This window comes from Hylobates moloch, unplaced genomic scaffold, assembly GCF_009828535.3.
Source record: "Hylobates moloch isolate HMO894 unplaced genomic scaffold, HMol_V3 SCAFFOLD_4, whole genome shotgun sequence".
In the NCBI taxonomy this organism is placed as follows: Eukaryota; Metazoa; Chordata; class Mammalia; order Primates; family Hylobatidae; genus Hylobates; species Hylobates moloch.
This window is the reverse complement of record NW_026652279.1, coordinates 136,730,656-136,747,598: the sequence shown is the minus strand read 5'-3', so window position 1 is coordinate 136,747,598 and position 16,943 is coordinate 136,730,656. Positions and strand designations below refer to the sequence as shown.

The window sequence follows — 16,943 nt, the reverse complement described above, 5'->3', positions numbered from 1 at the left end:
CATCTCTACTTTAGTAGATAACCTAGCCATCTGTATGTCTATATACATCAGTGAAGCCTCTGTATAATGAGGAAAAGAAGTAGAAAAGATACATTTGGCTCCTAATGTAAAACCCTAGCATTCATCAATCAAATCTGAAGACTACCTAAATATGCCTTTTAAGGAAAAGTATCATGAACCCTGATAAGAGAATTTAAATTTATTTGTTAATTTTATGTACCCACAAAGTCATCCTGTTATAAAGTTATAAAACACGATGGTACATACAACAGAGCAATTTTACATCTGTGCTGCAAACTAAAAGTCACAGAATATTTTAGTGAAAGGTCTGGACAAAATCAGCAAGTACTGTAAATCACTTCACTGCAAATCTACTCCATGTCAGCCAAAGCTAACAAGTACAAAAAGTACTAGGAACCAAAGGCAGCCACTGTAGTGATACCAATTAGTATCAAACTGAGGATATAATGAATGATCCAATAATAGATGAAATCATAACTTGATTAAATTTTAACCAGAATCATGCTTTTTAACTTTTTACTCATATCAACAATTAAATGAGATAGATATAAAGAAGTTCAATGCAACTAATATCTACTGAATATATTAGTTACATCCTGACTCCAGATTGCCATGAGTCAGGCTCACCAGAAGCTACCTGAATACAAAGAATAAAAGCAGCTATAAAAACTACCTCCGGGAAGTGGAGAAAGGGTAGAGAAGAGGGTCAACTTTTACCACTCACTTCTTCAAAAAAAAAAAAAAAAATCATTAAAATGTCCTACTTTTACAATTAAAAAAAACAAACCTGTGTTTGAAATGATCATATGCAAATACAGAAAGATAGGAAGGAAATTTTCTAAAATGTTAGCAGTTAGCTTGGGTGGTGTGAATCCACCTTTTTATTTTCTAGTATTTTATAAAAGCATTAGTTTTACAATAATTATATGTCGCTGTTAGTTACAAATCTATAGAACTGATACACATATGTATTCTATTTAAATTTACAAAACTAGGAGAAAACACAAAATGATGGTCTTAAAACTATACCAAAAAATTTTTTCCAGACTGCTCACAAAGATAATTATCTATACACGCATTTGCAAAGCCATCTCTACACAGTTAATTAGAAGCATCCCATTCACATCAAGCAGGATAAAAGGTTTCATAACTGCACTCAACCCAGTGTATCCTTTTACCAGCCAATAAGAAAACTGCGTCTGGGAGGTTAAGTGCTTTTTCAAGGCCACCTGCCAGAACTCACATGCAAGGCTCTGAACACTATGGCACCTATTTACTTTTCCAGCTTCATTTCTCTCTGCCCAGAGTATCTTTTTGGTACTTTATTCTCTAACTTGGCCACAATGAATTCCTGAGAGTTTTCAAAGTGTCTATAACCATCTCTTCCCTCTAGGTTTTTGCATACAAACTAGACTTCTCTGTCTTAAAAACCTATTCGTTCCTGTCCCTAAATTATAACAAATCTTCCTCATTCTTTAGGTGACAGTCAAATAACAAAAACTCTGATTTTATAAATTAAAAAAATAGATAAAATTCACTTTCCTTTCAAATTTGTTCTTAAAGCCACTTCCTCTGGTCTTTAATGGTCTGTTCAGGGCAGCCAGAGATTCTGCCTTGTTACTAATTTATTAATGATTTGAATTATGATGTAAAATTATACTTACCTAGCAATTAATTACTTGTTATTACTACCAGTAAACTAGTATTAACTGCTAAATGTAGAAGTAGAAGAATAACTATTAGTTAAATGAGAAAATGGCAGTGTAGAAACTAGCAAAAATACATTTTAATGATACAGAATAATTATTAAAGTACATAATGAAGAAACACTGAAAACACTTTATGTGTGGATTAAGAAAAAATGAAGTTTACTTCACTGCAGGCTCAATATGGACTAACAACAAAATTGCCAACAAAGGTTATATAATGTTAGTCTGCTTTAAAAGAAGGATCACTTAAGATAATGTAATAGCCCACTGTACTCGACATAGATTACTCAGCAGAAAATATGCCTATAGAAGGCATATTTTATGAAAGACAATGGCCAAGAAAAGAAAGCCCAAAAGCAGGTGACCAGTATGATAAGGTTCTGGAAGACATCACAGCTGAAGTTTCTAAGCATGTTCAGAGAGGACTTAAATTACTATGATCCCTGTCCCTGGATATTCTTAGTAATATCATAAAATAGCAATTAGGAGCCAGGTACAGTGGCACATGCCTGTAGTCCCAGCTACTCAGAAGGCTGAGGTGGCAGAATTGTTTGACCCCAGGAGCTGGAGGCCAGCCTGGGCAGCATAGTGTGACCTCTATCTCAAAAAGAAACAAATTTTTTTAATTTAAGGATTTTTTTAAAGAGCAATTCGATTTACTCTATGGTTTCAATGGGAAGAATGATAGACAACTGGAGAAAGTTATGGGAAAGCAGATTTTGTTTCAATAAAAGAAATATAATTCTTCTACTTATATATTATTATTATTATTATAAAAAAACCACTTTGAGAGATAGAATGCTGCTCATTGAAATAGGCAAAGGATTCATGACCACATTAAAGATAATGTTGGGAGATCTTCTGGAGCAGGAAAGCAGCTTTATAAGATCTATTCATTCTTCCATCTGACAATGACATATTTGTTGATGGCCCCCTATGAGCCTGGCACCGTTCTCATACTTCAGACACATCCCTGCTCTCACAGAACTTACATTCTAGTGGTAAGATACACATGATAAACAAGTATACACATAAACAAGATAATTTCACAAGGTGGGAAGTACTATGAAGAAAATAAAACAAGAGAGGATGACAGTACAGATTCGGGGGGCTAATTTAGCTGTGTACTCAAAGACTCACTGATGAGATGACTTGAACTTGAGCCACAGATGACAAGAACCTACTATGAAACAACCGGGAGTGGATGACTCAAGCAAAGGATGGGCAAGTGCAAAGACTCTGAAGCAGGAACAGACTCCACATTTGAAGACCGCACAGCATGAGTGGGTCAGAGATCGGCAGTACCTCCTCATTCAGCCACGATAAAAGCTTGAAATGGAGCTGGATGCCATTATCCTTAGCAAACTAACGCAAGAACAGAACACCAAATACCACATGTTCTCACTTGTAAGTGAGAGCTAAATGATGAGAACACATGGATACAAAGACAAGAACAGACATTGGAGCCTACCTGAGGGTGGAGGCTGAGGAGAGGATCAGAAACAATAACTATTAGGTACTAGGTTTAGTACCTGGGTGATGAAATAATCTGTACAACAAATCCCTGTGACACGAGTTTACCTATATAACAAATCTACACATGTACCCCTGAAGCTAAAAGTTTAAAAAAACAAAAAATTTTAAGTATATTCTAAGGACAAGCATTGGAAGACCAGTAGAGTATGATAAGCAGGAAGTCATAAGATGTGATTCTCATTTATTTAAGGCCACTTTGGGTGCATATGGAAATTAGATTTTAGGGAAGCAAAAGGAGAAGCAGAAGAACTAGTTAGGAGCCTACCATAGTTGTCCAAGCTAAGGATGATGGTGGCTTGCACTGTGGCAGCTGAAATGGAATAGCCATATTTGGAATAGCCTTTGCAAGAAGAGTCCATAAGAGCTGCAGATCAATTAGATCTGAGGAATGAGAAATGGAATATTAAAAATAGTTGACATTCATGGAGAGCATGCTTTGTTCAAGACATTGTTCTACGTATTTTACATGTAGTAATTTGTTTGATCCTTATAGTGATCTTACAAGATTAGAAGAGATTACAAGAAATGAAGGAACTAATTGTTTGAGGCCAGGCATTTGAGACCAGCCTGGGAAACAGAGTAAAACCATCTTGTCTCTACAAAAAATACAAAAACTAGCCAGGTGTGATGGTGCAAGCTTGTATCCTACCTACTTGGAAGGCTGAGGTGGGAGGATTGCTTGAGTCCAGGAATTCCAAAGTTATAGTGAGCTACAATTGTGCCACTGTAATCCAGCCTGCCTGGGAGATAGAACAAGACCCTGTCTTTAAAAAAGGAAAAAAGAAAGGAAGAAATTAAGGAACTAAGACACAAAGAGGTTAGATAACTGCCCATGGTCTCAGAGCTGGTAGATAGCAAAGCAGAGTTTACGATCCAAGAATCAAATCAAGAACACTACAGCCTCTCTGGAATGGCAATCTGAAAGAAGAATCAACGGCATCAACTCGTCACCTCGAACACTGCACGGATGGCTATGCCCTTGGAAGATGGGAAAGAAAAGGGTTTAGAGCAGAGATGGGAAGACGAAAATCCATATTTCTTTTTTGGCCATGTTAAGTTTAAGGTATCTATAAGACATCCAGATGAAGATACCAAAGAGTTAGCTGAATATACAGGCTTCCAATTTGGTGGCAATGTTAGAGTTTCGAGGAACATGGGGTCATCTATGTGACAACTGATTGTATTAGAACTATACAACAGAAAACATTACTAGGGCAAGAAAACACATAGAAAAGATGAGCAGTCTAGGATGAAGTGGCTGAGGCACTCCTTAGAAGTTGGAAGGGAGATGATCTAGCAACAGAGACTCTTCTAAGCAATTAGGAAAATAGAGGACAATCAGAATTATCACAGAAGCCAAGAAAAGATGTTTCAGTAAGGATGGAGTGGGCTATTCTACCAAATGCTGCTGAAGGGCCAAGAAATATGGTGACAGAAAAGTGATCACTGGATCTGGCAAAGTGGCAATCATTAGTAAACTTGACAAAAGTAGTTACTACGAAATGGTACACACAGAAGCAAGCTACATAGGAATGAATAAGGAAAAGAATGTGAGATGAGGTAGCAGTGGCAGCAGCTATGAACAATTCTCTGTGGAAAGTTTACAAAGAAGGAAAACAGATAAGGCAGCAGCTCAAGGAGGACAGGATAACAAAGATTTTTTCCTAAAATGGTATCTACTAATTAGAGAATTCTTATGAGAATTTATATGATTTATTTATTGTGATTATTTAAGGCAATAAGCCAGCAGATGACGTCTAATTCTTTTTCTAACTCTAAGCATACAGGCTAAATAGAATAGTTATGCTAAAGTAAATTTATTTCCCTTTCGATATTATGCTAGAAAATATTTTGCCTCCTCAATAAAATCACTAGTAGGAATAATAATCCTTGGGGTGGAGAGGGGTCCATATAAACAAAAATCATTAGTTCTAAAGCACAACAATATGTAAAATATACATAATGTGGTTGTACTGTACTCAAATCACAAAAAATAATCACAATGAAGATTTAGTACGGTCATAAATAATAATGATTGCCTGTATCACATTCTATAAACGTTGTAATTCTTGATGTTTAATTATCTGTAACTTTCTATCAGCTGCAAGCTGCATTTACCCCTTTAAATGCACAGGTAAATAAAGTAGAGTTTAAAATGTTTAAATAATTTTTTTGATCACTTAACTCATTTTATTCTGATTAAGTCCTACCTGTAGCATGACATAGTATCCTTAAAAGGGCTGACAGCATACTAACCAACAAGAGAAATCACTGTCTACCACATCTGCTGAGACACATGGTTACTAGCTAATGTCTAACAATTAATACTCATCTGCATACAGTAGACATGTGATGGCCATTCTTATACAACACTAGGCATCATCAGAGCCTAAAGCAGTATTTGCTCACATTGATTATAATAACAACACATGCAATTACCAGATGGTAACAGAGTGAGTTCAAGATCCTACCATTCCATTAGGTTGAGGAAATAAAAGAGGGTGGGATGGATATTGTTGTTAGGGTTTATTCATTCTCCAAATTCTAAGTCAGTTAACTAAATTTCTATCCATCTTCTATTCTTGGTTCTGCCACTAAAACATAGAGAATAAAGAAACAACCACAAAATTTTTAGTTATAACCATTTCTTACATACTTGCCCATTCTCCCACTAAAAGCACATTATTTCTTTAAAAAATAAAGCAAACTAAATCACGCCAAAGCATGCCAGATATAGTGTACAATCATATACTAAATAACATTGTCTGTCTGTTTATATCATCTCAGAAAGGTCTCCTGTCACTATTCCATGTATTACATTTTCCCTGTTGGTCTCTATCAAAGCACTATGTTCTTTTTCTTATTGTACTTATTATAAATGCTAATGACTTGTTTGCTTGTTTACTGTCTTTCAACTGGTTTGAAAAGCAGACAACCATGAATATTTTAATCACCAAAGAATCACCAGCTCCTGTTCAGATTACTGGTATTAAAAAAGGTGCTCCTAAAATATTAATGTGTTTGATAGTTTTTCAAGACACCCTAGAAACAAGGTCCACTAGCAGCTGAATCACAGGACGTAAGTTCCTACTTACACAAACTTAGTTTGTTAAAATAATTAACATCATCTAAAAAGTTTTGTTTTTTAGTCTATTGATATGGCTAATTACATTGATTTTTGAATGCTGAACCAGCTTTGCAACACCAGGATAAACTGCTCTTGGTCATATGTTACTCTTTTTATATATTTGTTGCTGCATTCTATTTGCTAATATTTTGTAGAGGATTTCTTACATCCATGTTCATGAGGGATACTGATTTGCAGTTTTTCTTATTATGAATTGTCTAGTTTGGCGTCAGGATAATGCTAGCATAAAATGAGTTAGGAAGTGTCTCCTTTTTTTTGAGACAGAGTCTTGCTCTGTCATCCAGGCTGGAGTGCAGCGGCACAATCTCGGCTCAATGCAACCTCCGCCTCCCAGGTTCAAGCGATTCTCCGGCCTCAGCCTCCCGAGTAGCTGGGATTACAGGAGTGTGTCACCACGCCCGTCTAATTTTTGTATTTTTAGCAGAGACGAGGTTTCACCGGCCAGACTGGTCTCGAACTCCTGACCTCAGGTGATACGCCCACCTCAGCGTCCCAGAGCGCCAGTGCTAGGATTACAGGGGTGAGCCACCGCGCCTGGCCGTCTCCCCTCTTTTATGTTTATGTAGAATTGGTATTATTTCTTCCTTAAATGATCATCTCAAGAGATGCAGAAAAATCGTCTGCGAAAATTCAACATAGATTCATAAGAAAAACTCTCATCAAACTAGGGGGAAAAGACGAACTTCCTTAGCCTGATTTAAAAAACATTTACCAAAAACCTAAAGCTAACATATTTAATGGTGAAAGATCAAATGTTTCCTCCCTAAGATAGAGAACAAGACGAGGATGTCTCTCTGTCCAGGGAATTTGCTACAAGCTTTGAAAACCAAAAACCAGTATTTTTAAGAACACGGTGAATTGTTCCTTGGTGATGAGAAGGAAGATAGTGGAGGTAAGGGGAGTATGATAAACTAGGAGGGCAGTAAAAAATAAATAAGCTGTTGAGAATGAAAAAAAAACAGGGTAAAATAAGGCACACCTGAGCAGATCAAAAGTTTATACCTGGTAGCACTTACTGTTCTTCTGAGTGGCTGGGAGATGTTCCCTCCTCCCTCCCCAACCCCCAACCTCCAACATCCAGAAGGAACTTAAATTGCTGTAGATTGCAAAGAATGGCGTGGGAACTATTAAACTGAGCTTTCTTTGATACAACAGCAACTCAATGTCCAGCTTTAAAAGACTGGAAGATAAAGGGGGCGTGGCGGGGAAGAAAAGTGACTTGATGGGGCAAGAGATGATTGGAAGATGATTTCATAGTGCAGGCGGTGGATGAAATTACAAGGACTGGGTGGGCGAGTTTACAAAGCTTGGAGTCAGGAAGTGTGGGCAAATTAGTCATCCAAAAGGTAGACCGGTAGGAAAATTATGGAATCGGCACTAACAGGAGGCATAACGAAGAAGGAAGGGGAATAGGAATACAGGGTAAAAGTCCCTCCAAACCTCAGACCCGGAGTCCCCAAGATACGTGGTGGCTGCGAAATGGGACCAGAGGAGTGGTGGGAGAATCTCCAGGAGCCAGGTGGCAGGGAGAGGGCCCTTTCTGAAAGGGGCGGAACCGCGTAAAGCCCAACAAGAGGGGCCCTCAAGAAATTAAATCCCAGAATCCCTGGAAGCGTGGAGGTGGAGTCCAGCAGGGAAGCGGACCGAGCAGACAGAAAAGACTCCGAGGTCCCAGCGACAGACACCTCACTCACCTGGTTGGTGACCTGAAAACGAAACAGAGAACACGCTTTAGAGACAAACCACCGTGGACTCACGGCAGCAAGCCGGCTCCCTCTGCACCTGCCCACGGCCCAGGGCTGCCCCGAAGCGCGCCCACCTCGGGATTGGCCTCCAGCGGCAGCCAGCGTTGACCCTCCATGGCCGCGGTGCCCGGCCCTCCAGCTCTGACAGCCGCCGCCTTCGCCGCCGCCGCCGCCGCCGCCGCCGTTTCCGCCCACGTGCGCCTTGACCTGGGCCCTCCCAACACACCGCCCGGAGGAGGAGCGCCTAAACACCATGAAGAGTTTGACGGGCCTCTCAACCTCTTAACCGCTCCCTGCAGAGCCGTAGGTCAATTGTCATGTTTTAAATTAAGATGCTGTCAAGGAGGAAGAAAATAAGCAAACTTCCTATTTCGGGAGAAAAACAGTATCTGAATCCACAGTCCTCTCCCCTCACGCTTGGACTCTTCCGAGCCGAGCCTGGCCGAGCGCTCGCGTTCTACGCATGCGCCTTGCGCCGGTCTGGGACCGCGTGGTCACCGGCACCCTCCCATTCTTGTAGTGTCAACCGACTGCGCTAGGAGGCGCGCCGCGGAGTCCTATTCTGAGACAGACGCCAGGTGGCTACCCATTGCCAGGCAGCAAGGCCGGAGGACGCCCTGCAGCACGGTGCTGTTGTTCCTTCGTCGGGGTGCAGGAGTGATGGGTTGGCCTTGTCTGCTCTTGCGGGAGGCAGCGGGTATTTCTATATATCCGATTCCATTTGACAAAAAATGTCGAGTACTAGAAATCACTGTACTGAGTATTGAGGACACAAAGTTGAGTTCACTGTGGAGTAGAGGCAGTGGAGAAGACAACGGAGAATCAGGATAAAAAGCATGGTACCTATATGATAGTGATGGCATGAGGTGTGCTGGAATTACGGAGGAAGGGGGAAGAGAGTGTCCAGAAGTCTTCCTGAAAAAGTGGATTCCTGGACTGAACCCTTAAAAGATGGTAGACTTTACCTAGGCAGAGAGGAGGGTGCTATGAAGAAGGGAAAACGCACTATGGCTGCAGAGTAAAGGGTGCTGATTAGAGGTGATGCTGTAGAGGTAAACAGAGGCAACCCGGTCAAGACATCTGGGCTTCCTGAAAACAGCAAGGAACCACTGAAGGATCTTAAGCAGGATTTGTTATGTATCTTTTTCACCAAACTGTAAATTCCAGGAGCCTAGTAGCAGTGTCTCTTTTTTCTTCTTCACATTATTTATCCAGGGCCTAACCCAGTGCATGATACATAGAAAATGCTCAGTAAACATCTGAAGAATAAATGGGATGATCAGATATGCAGAAACATCACTTGTCAATAATGTGGAAAACGTGTGAGAAATAAATGCTGAAAAAATTAAGACAGTAGTCACGGAGAAAGGCACAGATTAAAGAGATTCTGTTGTAAGGGATGATGCCTTTGATGAGCAGAAGTTATCAATGATAACTCCATAAATTTGACCTGGGGAAGAGTGCATATTACTATTCTGCACCTAATAGAGGAAATTCAGGTAGAGAGCGGTTAGGGAGTCAGAAAAAGATAATATTATGCTGAGCTTTTTCTTTCTTGGGAAACTTCCAACTCTCCCACCCACATTCTTCTGGCCACTGTTCTTTGACTTCAGAGGTATTTCATTACCTTAACTCCTCTTCATCGTTATCTAATGGATTGCTGCTATACTCACCTAACACTTTGGCTTGGTAAAACTGGCAGTGTCCAGCTCGTGATGGGCTTAGTTGCATTATCACTGGAGTTACATGGCCAGACTCTTTAGTCTCTACTGGGCCCAGTGCATGCCAGGCGCTGCTTTTCAAATTACTTACTATCAAAGGAATTGCCTTGCTCCAGATCCCTGAGGTTCTGCACTGTGATTCACCTGTTAGGGTTGCTTAAGACTTCACACAGCATCTTTATCTTCCAGGGACACTAGCAGCATTGGATCTACTGAGACACAAGGCCAGGCAGCAGGACAGTTTGCATCCCAGCAGGGACTTGCTGCAGAGCACTGTCTTGCTAGGGATCCACTCAAATTGGCAGCTTTCCATACCACCCAATAAATGTGTTGAAGCTGTATTCCCAAGTGTATATTCTATCTCCAAAAGCCGAAGAGGCCCAGTAGGTGCTCTGCCATTTTGCTGTTAATAGGAATTGCAAGATGCAATAACTTGTCTTTCACCTTACAGAGGTTGTCCTAGCACACCCCAAACCATTAGACCCATAAAACCCTTACAAATGTAGGACTCTAATTCATAGAGTTAAACTGTACATTTTAACTTCCACCATCTGGTTTATATGGTTTATACAGTTTAACTTCCACCATCTGGTATGGATGTACCTATCATGGTATTGAGGGCAGCATGTCTCAGAGGTGCATAAAAACACCTGAGGAATATGAAATGCAGATTTTGATTCAATAAGTCTGAGACGAAGCCCAAGATTAGGCATCACTGTTTCCAATTTTTTAATCTTCCCTTTACCCACATCCTTTGCCATATGACTTTGAGGTTTTACAAAGTTCTGTCCATCCTCATTATTTACGGGTTTTGCATTTTGAACCTGCCTACTTGCTAAGATTTATTGGTAATTCCCAAATCTTTTTTTTTTTTTTTTTTTTTTTGGAGACGGAGTCTCACTCTGTCACCCAGGCTGGAGTGCGGTGGCACAATCTCGGCTCACTGCAAGCTCCGCCTCCCGGGTTCACGCCATTCTCCTGCCTCAGCCTCTCCGAGTAGCTGGGACTACAGGCGCCCGCCACCACGCCCGGCTAATTTTTTTTTTTTGTATTTTTAGTAGAGACGGGGTTTCACCGTGGTCTCGATCTTCTGACCTCATGATCCGCCCGCCTCGGCCTCCCAAAGTGCTGGGATTACAAGCGTGAGCCACCGCGCCCGGCCGGTAATTCCCAAATCTATACTCACAAAGTTCTCATGGTCACTCACAAATATTCACAGGGTGACAAAAAATTTTAGTTCCCAGCCAAGGTTGAGCAAGGTGATACTCTGCCTTCTTCTTGCAGCTCTTATACCGGAAACAAGAGTCCTCTTGATGGTCTATTTAATGCTCATTTTCCCATTTTTGAGATTTTTGTCAGTGAATTCAATGTTTAAAATGGCCCCCAAGCATAGTGCTCAACTGCTATTTAGTGATCCCAAGCCCAAGGAGGCTTTCATGTGCCTTACAGAGAAAATACACAGATTAGGTTTGTTCAGGTTTTCACTTACAGTGCTGTTGGCTATAGTTCAGTGCTAATGAAACAATATATATTACATAAGGTGTTTTTAAACAGAAATACACATAAAACAAGGTTATGTATTGATTGGCTAATGAAAATATTGTGATCACAGGCTCACAGGAACCTAACCTGTATTTCCCCTAGAAGCAACGATTTAGTATTTGCTAATTCAGTGTTCACGGCAACTTTATAGATCATCAACTAAAACATTGTACATCCCCTTCTTGTGAGTATGCACAATATCATCACAGGAGAAGATTTTCTTAAATATTTTACAGTTTTCAGTTAAATATAGTGGCATGCCTATGCACAGTGTCATAGCGTCATGCCACTTATTTACATAAATCCATACACTTTTAGTATCTTTAGCATTGACAGTATAATTTTGATGGTTGTCAAAGGATATAAAGGTTTATCGCTATTTCCTACTTGACTAAGCATATAGTTACATTTTGCAGCAACTGCTGAATCATACATCTTTGGAAATTTAATAGCTTCTATTCAAAGACAGCAGGAAGTTTTTGACAAATTAGTTTGATGCCTTAACAAGAGTACTTGTGACTCAAAAACTGTTCTCTCATCCTAATACATTTTTTTCTGATATTCTGAGGGATTTGGTGATTTCTCCAACCTTAAACTGAAATAAGCAACTTGAGTAACTTATCTACTCAAAGCTATCCACCTTTTTTAGGAATTGTAAATTATTTGGTTGCTTTGCAAGAATACATGGAATTGTGGCTATTCCTCCAATAGTCCATGTTTGCCCCACCAGTACAAGTTTGCAACCTGTTGTTCTGTTTTCATGCTTATTTACATGCCCAGTAACTTTTCATTATGCCAAATTACAGCATAGTCTTTTAAAAGGCATTTTAAATGTCAATGTTTTAAAATTTTATTTTTTAATTTTTGGGGATACTTGGTAGGTATATATATTGATGGGGTACATGAAATGCTTTGTTACAGGCATACAGAGTGAAATAAGCACATCATGGAGAATGCGGTATCCATCCCCTCAAGCATTTATCCTTTGAGTTACAAACACTCCAGTTACACTCCTTAAGTTATTTTAAAAATGTACAATTAAGTTATTATTGACTATAGTCACCCTATTGTGCTATAAATGGCAATTAAACATAGTAAATATAGAGCAAACAATACTCATAACTCTATAGAAGTGTAGAAGAGCTATGAAGAAGTTAATGCATGCACCTGCAAAAACAACTGAGTCACGACTGCTGCCCTGGTTAACTGTCACTTTAAGAAGCCATCTGAGGCTGGGCTCGGTGGCTGACGCCTGTAATTCCAGCATTTGGGGAGGCCGAGACAGGCGGATCACCAGGTCAGGAGATTGAGACCATCCTGGCTAACACGGTGAAACCTGGTCTCTACTAAAAATACAGAAAATTAGCCAGGCGTGGTGGTGGGCATCTGGAGTCCCATTACTCAGGAGGCTGAGCCAGGAGAATGGCGTGAACCCAGGAGGCGGAGCTCGCAGTGAGCAGAGATAGCACCACTGCACTCCAGCCTGGCTGACAGAGCAAGACTCCGTCTCAAAAAAAAAAAAAAAAAGAAAAGAAAAGAAACCATCTGATGTAATGGTCACTATAATTCCTGATGTAAATGTGAAAAAATACATGTCTAAGAATTGATGAAATTTGCTATTTGTAGGACACCTGACTTAAGTTTGTCATCACAGTTGTAACCAGCCCAGGGAATCTTTCAGGTTCAGGCCCCACCTAACTGCCCTTAGGGCTATGGGGTTGGGAGGGGTCAGTCTCTCTGTATACCTGTAACTCATTTACGGCACTTCACCTTGACTACTCACTATCATATTACTTATCTTCATAGCAGTATGTCCAGCTTCCTTCCTGCTGCATGTGTTTGTACCCTGTCATCTGCCTTGAGTGTATGTTGTATTGCCAAACTATCATTCCTAAATGTGGCCTTTTGGCAATGCTTGAAAACATACCAGAGCCTTACATAATTAGGCCTTGTCCTCAGAATGAACTCATTCTCCACACTTGATCAGAAATCATGATTATCTAGTTGTGTTTCTCTAAACCAGGCACTTTACCTACTTAAGTCTTGTTTTTTGTTTTTGTTTTTGTTTTTTTTGGAGACAGAGTCTCGCTTGGTCGCCCAGGCTGGAGTGCAATGGAGCTATCTTGGCTCATGGCAACCTCCGCCTCCCAGGTTCAAGCAATTCTAGTGCCTCAGCCTCCCAAACAGGCATGCGCCACCAAATTTTTTGTATTTTATTTTATTTCTGAGACAAAGTCTCATTCTGTCACCTAGGAGTGCAGTAGCGCAATCTCTGCTCACTGCAACCTCCACCTCCTGAGTTCAAGCGATTCTTCTGTCTCAGCCTCCAGATTAGCTGGGATCACAGGCATGCGCCACCACGCCCGGCTAATTTTTGTATTTTTATTTGAGATGGGGTTTCACCATGTTGGCCAGGTTGGTCTCGAACTCCTGACCTCAAGTGATACACCTGCCTCAGCCTCCCAAAGTGCTGGGATTACACCACGTGAGCCACCACACCTGGCTGGTCTCATTTTTTTTTTTAACACTAGACTCTTCAACCTTTGAGCCGAAGGTTGAAAACTGTGTCTTGAAGGTTTCAGATGTGTGAAGTAGACAGGAGAAATGAAAGAGTGATGTAAGGACTGTGACAACTGGAAGGCATAAAACTTTCCTAAGTGCATTCTCATTCGGAGTTTCTGATACAGATTGTTTTTTGTTTTGTTTTGTTTTGTTTTTTCAATCATGTGAGTAGGCCAAATTTGGCCTAAAGGCTAAAAATTTTAAGTCCCACTTTAAAACCTCCATGATTCTAGGATTAGTGATCATGCTTATTCCCGGTTCTGCATCTTAACTGATGCTGCTTGTTGATTACCCCACCTCCCCCCGACCCACCACCACCACAACACACACAGAATCACTCATCTTCTTGAGTAACCTGGAGTACAAATAAAACAGTCAATTAGCAGAAAGTAGCTGAGGAGCATTTCAGCAGATACACTGGGAGTCAGGAATCTCTCCAGAGCTCTCTGAAATTAGATTGCAAATTGTAAATTAATACCAAACTGCTTTAAGTTTTACTTATTAGCTAGGTGATGTTGATTACCATTCCTGAACTTCAGTTTTCTCACCTGTAGAGATAATGTATGATCTACATAACCTATAGGCTTCTTTGGAGTATTGAATATCGTGCTGATGACAATAGCATTTAGGATTTATCAACACTTACTATGTTCAGAACCTTTGCTACGTGCTTTACATACAAAATCTCATTTATCCCTTAATAAAAACCTCGTGGGACAAATATTGATAGCTCTATTTTTACAGCTAAGAAAGCTGATGCTCAGAAAGGCCAACTTGAATGATGTGACACAGCTGAGTGGTAGAAAAGGGATTTAGATTCATGCCTAGGTGACTGTCAAGATCGCAGCACTCATTGTTATGCTCTACTCTGTCAAATTCCTACTGCTGCTATAACAAATTACCATACATTTAGTGGCTTCAAATAACACAAATTTGTATCTTATGATCTGAAGTTCAAAAGTCTGAGATGGGGCTCACTGGGCTAAAATCACAGTATTGACAGGGCTGTGTTCCTTCTGGAAATTATTTGGGAGATATAAGGGAGAATCCATTTTCTTTCCTATTCCAGCTGTTTTTTTTTCTGTCCAACTTATATTAGGTTAAGGGGATACATGTATAGGTTTGTTACATGGGTAAATTGTGTGTCAAGGGGGCTCATTATACAGATTATTTCAACACCCAGGTAATGAGCATAGTACCAGATAGGTCGTTTTTCAATCCTCGCCTTCCTCCCACTCTCTACCCTCAAGTAGGCCCCAGTGTGTGTTCCCTTCTTTATGTTCATGTCTACTCAGTGTTTAGCTCCCACTTATAAGTGAGAACATGTATTTGTTTTTCTGTTTCTGCATTAATTTGCTGAGGATAATGGCCTTCAGCCCCATCCATGTTGCTGCAAAGGACATGATTTTGTTCTCTTTTATGGCTGTGTAGTATTCCATGGTGTATATGTACATTTTCTTTATCCAGGTACACCACCGATGGACATCTAGGTTGATTCCATGTCTTTGCTAATGTGCCCATTCTAGCTTCTAGAAGCAGCCTTCCTTCTTTGGCTCTTGGCCTCCATCTGTCTTCAAAACCAGCAAAGGCTGGCTGAGTCTCTCACATGGAATCTATCACTCTAACACTCTCTCTCTCTCTGACTCTAACTCCTCTGCCTCTACCTTTCATCTTTAAGGACCCTGTGAATACACTGGACTCATCTGAGTAATCCAAGAAACTCTCCTCCTTTTAAAGTCAGCTAATTAGAAACCTTAATTTCCCCTTTTTATGTAATTGTGAAAGTTGTAAGAATCATAATGGAGTCACTTGTGTTAAAAAGAAAAAAAGGGCTGGGTGCAGTCGCTCATGCCTGTAATCCCAGTACTTTGGGAGGCTAAGGTAGGTGGATCACCTGAGGTCAGGAGTTTGAGACCAGACTGACCAACATGGTGAAACCCTGTCTCTACTAAAAATACAAAATTAGCCAGGCGTGGTGGCACATGCCTGTAATCCCAGCTACTTGGGAGGCTAAGACAGGAGAATCGCTTGAACTCAGGAGGCAGAGGTTGCAGTGAGCCGAGACCGCACCATTGCACTCCAGCCTGGGCAACAAGAGGGAAACTCTGTATCAAAAATGCACTCCGGCCTGGGCAAAAGAGCGAGATTCGGTCTCAAAAAAAAAAAAAAAAAAAAAGAAAGAAAGAAAAAGAAACCTTGACAAATAGAGCTGGGGAAGGCCGTGAGACAGCTTTCATGCATAAATGCCAGATAACAAAAACTATCACAAAAGATTCTGCCAATACCACAACCTTGCACAAAGGCCATTGCACCCTTACACAAAAAATACTTTTGCAAGGTCATCTGCCCAGCAACTGCCTGTCCAGCTGCTGACTGGCATCACTGTTGTTATTAATACTTGTAGGCAAGGATAATTATCACAAAACAATTATGTAATCATCCTCATTTTTCCATTAAAAACCTTTGTCTTCCTTTACCTCCTTGAATATGCACATAGTTTACTATGGCATATGTATTTCTGCTGCAATGCCCTATGCGCAAATAAATATTTTCTTTTAGAGAGCCTCTGTCTGTTATTTAAACATGCACCATAACATATTCATAAATTCTGGGGATTAGAAAGTAACATATTTGGGGGGCCATTATTGTGCATACCATATCCATTGACTACACAGGATAGTGCATTGTAATACAGTATAGTAAATATGTCGAGTGCACATTTATTTTGTTTCCCTAGTATATTTGCATCCAAGCTTTGCTGCATCATTCTCACCTCCATCTCCTGTAGAGCATGGCTTTTCACCCCTTGTACTTCCAGTGACTCTATCAATCACACAACTCTACCCCTTATGAACACAGCAGGCAGCATGGACAAAAATAGTAACACATCACTCCAGACCCAGTATCGGTCCAAGTAGATCAACTAGAGTCCTTCTCTGAGGATTGAGATGGACGGGCA

The 16,943-nt window shown here is 40.4% G+C and overlaps 1 protein-coding gene across 5 annotated transcripts in view; it reads right to left on the bottom strand.

Annotated features, from left to right (window-relative positions):
* UCHL3 (ubiquitin C-terminal hydrolase L3) overlaps window positions 1-8,354 on the bottom strand; it is a 55,937-nt gene extending 47,583 nt beyond the window's left edge. For 4 of the 5 annotated variants that reach the window (XM_058437988.1, XM_058437989.1, XM_058437990.1 and 1 more), the window contains exon 1: window positions 8,225-8,354. In XM_058437988.1, coding sequence (XP_058293971.1) covers window positions 8,225-8,275 — 51 coding nt within the window. In that variant the 5' untranslated portion in view covers window positions 8,276-8,354. Of the gene's footprint in view, window positions 1-8,108; window positions 8,129-8,224 lie in introns of those variants that run through there. The other variant, XM_032151045.3, reaches the window with a different exon arrangement.
* Window positions 8,355-16,943: the final 8,589 nt, after the last annotated feature.